Source organism: Nothoprocta perdicaria, unplaced genomic scaffold, assembly GCF_003342845.1.
Source record: "Nothoprocta perdicaria isolate Ctin4 unplaced genomic scaffold, notPer1 scaffold_116, whole genome shotgun sequence".
In the NCBI taxonomy this organism is placed as follows: Eukaryota; Metazoa; Chordata; class Aves; order Tinamiformes; family Tinamidae; genus Nothoprocta; species Nothoprocta perdicaria.
This window is the reverse complement of record NW_020454272.1, coordinates 2,441,400-2,448,137: the sequence shown is the minus strand read 5'-3', so window position 1 is coordinate 2,448,137 and position 6,738 is coordinate 2,441,400. Positions and strand designations below refer to the sequence as shown.

General features: G+C 43.0%; 2 protein-coding genes across 2 annotated transcripts in view; one reads left to right on the top strand and one right to left on the bottom strand.

Moving 5' to 3' along the window:
- The window catches only part of LOC112959442, a 31,741-nt gene that overhangs the window by 2,226 nt on the left and 22,777 nt on the right, over window positions 1-6,738 (top strand). The window contains exons 3-4 of the mRNA XM_026053462.1: window positions 40-83; window positions 847-861. Coding sequence (XP_025909247.1) covers window positions 40-83; window positions 847-861 — 59 coding nt within the window. The remainder of the gene's footprint in view (window positions 1-39; window positions 84-846; window positions 862-6,738) is intronic.
- LOC112959431 (histone H3-like centromeric protein CSE4) lies at window positions 3,340-5,779 on the bottom strand. Its single transcript, XM_026053448.1, has 2 exons — window positions 5,473-5,779; window positions 3,340-4,264 (listed from the first exon to the last, which is right to left on the bottom strand). The coding sequence occupies exons 1-2, from the start codon at window positions 5,777-5,779 to the stop codon at window positions 3,726-3,728; spliced, it is 846 nt and encodes a 281-aa protein (XP_025909233.1). The 3' UTR covers window positions 3,340-3,725.

Here is a 6,738-nt window from a genome sequence, read left to right as displayed (position 1 = left end):
CTGCGCTTCCAGAGCTCGGCCGTGATGGCGCTGCAGGAGGCGAGCGAGGCCTACCTGGTGGGGCTCTTCGAGGACACCAACCTGTGCGCCATCCAYGCCAAGCGCGTCACCATCATGCCCAAGGACATCCAGCTGGCGCGCCGCATCCGCGGAGAGCGCGCCTGAGCCTCCCGCCCCTGTTCGTCGGGTGCTCGCAGTCACCGGAGCAGCCCACATAGACCCAAAGGCTCTTTTAAGAGCCACTCCATAGCCACTAAAAGGAGCTCCATCACTTTAAATATTCTAATTTAGATTTCGTGGGGTGGGCATACCCGTGCTCTGGGAACTAAATGTGTATCCCGTCCTCTTTCACTCCCCCCCTTCTCAGCCTTAATGGCGATGGGGCGGGATTAGCGCTGGGCGGGAGCCACTTAGGGACATTCCCGGGATCCCCGTTGTTCCTCTCGCTGCTTTTCCTCGGCAAGAGCTGGAACCTCCTGCAGCTCGTTGAAATTTCCGTTTGCGGATGAATGGGGCTAAGGCTTGAAAGATTCTGCTGCTCTTCTCCCAGCGTTTGTAAGGCCATCAGCAATTTCTGTTTCAAAGTGAGAGCGGTACCCGCAAAGGTGCACAGGAAGAGCACACATGTGCACTGAGCACACATGGAGGGAAGGAGCTGTCACTTATTAACTGGTCACTTCACTTGATTTTACTGGAGGTGAGGTTAACGGAAAGACTAAGAATTGAAATTGTTGTACACAAGAATAGACATCAATAATTTTCAGATTACCGATGATGATGATCATTGAATATAATTCAATTCACCCACACACCCACTCACATCCACATGCATACATCCACAGATAGAGCTGTACCAGTCAAGTTGATGGCCTCGATATTTCACCCTCTTTTACCTGAAGCTTTAGAATGATACAACAGGGAATAACACCTTACAGTTTAGTATTATCCCGATTTTTWAAATGAGGTACATAGCAGAGGGTAATGGTAATTTCTCACATGACTCCTGGAAACAGCATCTCTCCTGGTTGTTAAAGGTTGCAGTTGGCTTTTAGGCTGCAAGGATATGCTGTGTTGGGTAGTGCTGAAGGCTGAGTTGTGATGTCAAGGCCAATTGGTCATCTGGTATGGTTAGAGGTTTTTGAGCCATATTTTCATGCCTCTAGCAGAGTTGATCTTTGCATTTTGCATATGATCTAAGAGTTCAAGACATAATACTGTGATGAATGAAAAAAATGAGGAAAGGGTAAAAACATTTTTTTGGTGTAGCAAAATGCAAGCAGTAGGGATATGTGTTGTGTTTATACATGTRTACACATACCCACACACTCACTATATATAAATTTTATCCTATATGCCTTTTTTTTCCCCAAAAGTTTTACTGACTTTCATGGCCTAATCTTGCAGCCAGGTAAAGTAAAGGAAAGAAAGAATTGAGCAATATTACCAAGTAACAAATGGAAAATCTCTATGGGCAACAGCAGAGGGAGAGGATACTCTTTATTTATTTGTTTATTTATTTTTTTTCTTTAAATAGCTAGATATCTGTCTAGATAYTTATATGAAGATAGCTACCTCGCTGGATGGATGGATGGATAGACAGATTGACTTCCTCTCCATTTATTTTCTATTACTTCTGCCTACTTAGACAAATGGGCTGCTTCTTATTATTAATAATTATAAACTTATTAGCACACAGTGGTCACAGAAACTCTTTTTTTTATGATTAAAGTAATTTTATTAAATAGAACTAATATAAGAGCTAAGGATACAAATACGCTTTTTACAAACTATCAATCATAACGAGTAATTTCTCATTCGGTTTTGAATGAACTGACAAAAAAAAAATGTATGTGAGAGCTCTTTGCAGTGCATATACATGTCAGATGCCCAAATTATAAAACTTGATCACTATCTGTTTCAATAAAGTCCTTTTTGTTCATATGTCTTACCTCGTTGTAAAAGAAAATAAGTCCAGTGGCTTACTCATTTCTTAGCCTTCCCTAACAGCAAATTAAAGCCCAGTAATAAAATTAAGGTTTTTTTTTTTTTTTTTTTTCAGTTAATATTTGCTGCTATGTGAAACGTCAAATAGGAAGGGGGAAAAAAAAAGAGGCTTATGTGTATAATATGTATATGTAATCTGTATGTATATCTGCATTACGTGTGTCATATATACATACATGCTTATCAGGTCTAGAATATTCATAAAAATAGTATAYAAATAAGAAAGAAATTTTGTTACGTCTGCCCAATGAGTATTTTTTTTTTCCCCAAGGTCTAGAGGGGGTGATGCTCTCATTTAAAAAAAATAAAAATAAACTATTTTTTTTTAACAGGAAGCATTTTAGTATACTATATGCCAATTGCATCCAGCTCATGTCCTCGTGTCTAGCATGTAACAACAGAGGCGTCTGGTTTCTAGTCTCTTTTCCTTGCAGCCTATAAAGCTGTGCATCTTATTATGTGACTATTTCTTGTAACTACTAATACTTTTCTTCCTGTGTAATAATTATGAAACATAGTATCAGACTCATCCATGTCTCCTCAGATGCCTCACTCAAATATCTGAATCTTTATTTCAGATTGGCAGCACATTGGAAGGCCAAATTACATTATCAAATGTAGACGAAAGGACAGTAGATAACAAATGAGGTGATCATCAGGACCTGAAATTTATATTTATGGATAAATGAGTTCCCTGATAGCCCAACTAGCTAGTGTTCAAAGCATAATAAAATAAACTGGATAAATAAAGAAGATTAAAAAATAAATATAATTAAGAGGAGACTGGATTCTATTGAATAAACTAAATGATTATTAAATAAGCAAATTTAAACTRCGGAAACTAAATATAAATCTTCTCCTACTTCTGCATGAATTCCTATCTCCTTTTCTGTATAGTGTCACAAATGAAGCACCTCTTTGTCCTCCATTTTCCACAGGGATGAGACGGCCTACAAGGCCAGTGGCTTCCTTGCATTGGGCAGCTACACTCCCGAAAAAAGATCATTAAATTTCACCTGAATCAGTGCAGGGAATGTGGAGACTCGACTTCCTAGCATCATGCACCAATTCTCTTTGACATCTTTGCACTCTTTTACTCTCTACTCAGGTTCCTGGAGGGCCAAAAGTAAAACTAAAAGGGAAGACTAGGCCAGAACTGCATCTTGTGGTTCCCACCAAAACTGATAAACCCCAGGCTTTTATATATGTTTTAGAAGTACAGAATGGACCTAGATGTACTCAGTTATTGCTCTTATTGGAGAGCTTTCACACTTTCCACAAAGCTTTCACTACACTTTCCATAAAGCTTAAAAATAAAGAGCATTCCTCAGGAAAATGTCAGTGTGTAAAGAAGCATTTCCAAATTAGTAAATTTCCATAAAATTTGTTTTTAATTGATTATGGCCTCTACAGACCATATTATATCACCTTCACGAAAACCTATTTTCAAAATTTGTTAACAAATTACCTCTTTATGGCATAAAWTTTTTTCACAAGCTCACTAAGAGAAACTGAACTTCCTCCTGAAAATGTTGGGAGTAAATAACATTTTTAAATTATATCTGAAAAGCCCTTTCAGGTATTTTCAGAGATTCACTCTTGCACTCGATAACCAAATCCGGCCAGTGTGACAGCTCTCACAGTGATAACGTGGTGGCTCTKAAAAGAGCCTTTAGGATAGTGGGATGGAGCTCGAGGTGAAACGGGCGGGGGCAGRAGGYTCAGGCGCGCTCTCCGCGGATGCGGCGCGCCAGCTGGATGTCCTTGGGCATGATGGTGACGCGCTTGGCGTGGATGGCGCACAGGTTGGTGTCCTCGAAGAGCCCCACCAGGTAGGCCTCGCTCGCCTCCTGCAGCGCCATCACGGCCGAGCTCTGGAAGCGCAGGTCCGTCTTGAAGTCCTGCGCGATCTCGCGCACCAGCCGCTGGAAGGGCAGCTTGCGGATCAGCAGCTCCGTCGACTTCTGGTAGCGCCGGATCTCGCGCAGCGCCACCGTGCCGGGCCGGTAGCGGTGCGGCTTCTTCACGCCGCCCGTGGCCGGCGCGCTCTTGCGGGCCGCCTTGGTGGCCAGCTGCTTGCGCGGCGCCTTCCCGCCCGTCGACTTACGCGCCGTCTGCTTCGTGCGCGCCATGGTCCCGGGTGCTCCGCGCTGCGRCTGCCGCTCCTCAGGAGGGACGCCCGCGAATGAGCGCTGCCTGTAGCGGCGGCGGCTTTTATGGAGTGCGCGGCTTCTTGATTGGCTGGCATCGGTGGCCGTTACTATTGGACACTTTCAAATTCGAAAAGCCCGCTTCAAAAGCCCKCCAGTTCGCCAACGGTCCTCCGTGCTACTTCCCCCCGTCCCTCCCCCACCTTCACCCGCGTTTTTTATTATTCTCTTTCTTAACAGATTTTTGTACTGTGTCTCGTAGATGAAAATTCTCTTTAGTGAGTGATTCTCACTGAAGTAAACTGAAGCTGCCCTCCGAGATGCTTTTTTTTACCCCATCTTCAAAAGATTTGGGTTTTTGGAAATTATATATTATATAAATAAACCGACATTTATTTTTATTAATGAGTAACTTTGTAGCATACCCTTCATCATAAAGGCAGACTTCAAAAAGAACGAATAGCAAATAACAGTGTKGGCGGTACGCCAGCTAGCTGCTTACTGCGAGCGTTAAGTTCTGAGTGATGCTTAAATTCCAAGAAAAGTTATTTTTTACTGATTTTGCAATTATCTGAGTATTAAAGCTACTACCGACCTAATRGTGGTGAAATTAGATTCGCAGTTCTGAAACTTAAAAAAAATAATAATAATCGTCGTTTTCTACTAGCGGGAGGTATAGCAGTAATGGACATGATAGACATATATTGCTAGAACGATTTTCGTCGCGAGAGGAATAAACCCGGAGTATAGACGGCGGAGAAAAAAAAAAAAGGAGTCTGGAGACAAGCAGCTCCTCCMCCTCCTCTCCTCGCTCTCTAACCTCTCCCGAACACACTTTTACTTCCGGAGAGGCACCACACCGATTACTATGACTTAAGTAGGGCTGCAAATAMACACACAAAAAGCTTCGCTGTTGACGGAAACGCCCGGAGGGCAGTGAGACTTAAACTCGTAAAGGGTACTTCACTTTCTTGGCTCATTCAAGAWTTTTTTTTTTCCCCTCTAGGCAAGCAACCAGACAAGGACCTGTCGGCTAATTACAGCCTCATCACACAGTTGCTCTTGAAGCTTTGTGTATTCCTGGGAAGAGTAGAACAGTGCATAACAAAGTAGCAATTGAGTAGCCACTAAACACTTTTTTCAAGGACCAATTACATAGTAACTTTGAGAAGAAACACTACACATCGCTGACTTAAAATATAATTTTCGACATCTAACAAAAATAATTACAGCTCCTTTCAAGGAAAAGTGGGTGGCTCTTAAAAGAGCCTTTGGGTTCGCGGGTCGTTCGTTACACACGAGCAATGGCCACTTTAGCCGCCGAAGCCGTAGAGGGTGCGTCCCTGGCGCTTGAGCGCGTACACCACGTCCATGGCCGTGACCGTCTTGCGCTTGGCGTGCTCCGTGTAGGTGACGGCGTCGCGGATCACGTTCTCCAGGAAGACCTTGAGCACGCCGCGCGTCTCCTCGTAGATGAGCCCCGAGATGCGCTTCACGCCGCCGCGCCGCGCCAGCCGCCGGATGGCCGGCTTGGTGATGCCCTGGATGTTGTCGCGCAGCACCTTGCGGTGCCGCTTGGCGCCGCCCTTGCCGAGCCCCTTGCCGCCCTTGCCCCTGCCGGACATGCTGCCAGACGCGCTGCCGGGCACCGCTRTGGCGGGAGGCGGCGGCGCGGGGCAATATAGCGGCTGGGAGCCGACCTGGTTGGGGACTGCGCCGACAGGGGGCGGGGCTCCCGCCGTTGTCTCCGGGTGCGTCACAAAGGGACACAGAACGTTGCCTGTTTCGAGTTCGCTTCCCCCTGCGGCTGCCTCTTAAATCTCGCCGCGGAGACTGCGGTGTGTGTGTGGCAAGTAAAGTGAAAACTTCCTCACAAAAATAATAATAATAAAATCTAATTAGATATATATTCATGGCATTGARGAAGATTTTTTCCTGCCAACTCTAATCCACTTAATATTATTCCCCTCTTTGGATTCCTTTTATCTCACTTTTACCTTTTTTACCTTTTTTTACCTTTTATCATTTTTTATCATTTTTTTCCTTTTCATTTATTATTTKGGTTTCCTAGGCTCTGAGATAAATGTGTTTACATTTACATTACACATGTTTACATTACACACATTTACATTACACACATATTTCTATAATGTATTATATATTTTATTATATATACTTAGTGCTACACATGCACATATGTGCATACCTATATTTATATGTATAAACATATATACGTGTGTGTGAATATGCACATATATCTATGCACATATATCTATATGCACATATATCTAAAGTGCAAACATTGACACTCTTAAAGAGTTTGGATAAAAAAGAGAAAGTCTCTATGTGTGTATTAACCAAAAGTGTGAATACATTTTTTAAAAAGTATTATAAGGTTGTTACTTTGCACTTTTTTTTTTTTTTTTTGGTTGTTGTTGTTTTTTTACTCCTTTACAATAAGTCAGTTACAAATCACTATATCAGTATAAGTCAATTATAAATCATTATCATAGAATGATAGAATCATAGAATGCCGAAGGTTGGAAGGGACCTCAGAGGTCATCGAGTCCAATCCCCCTGCACA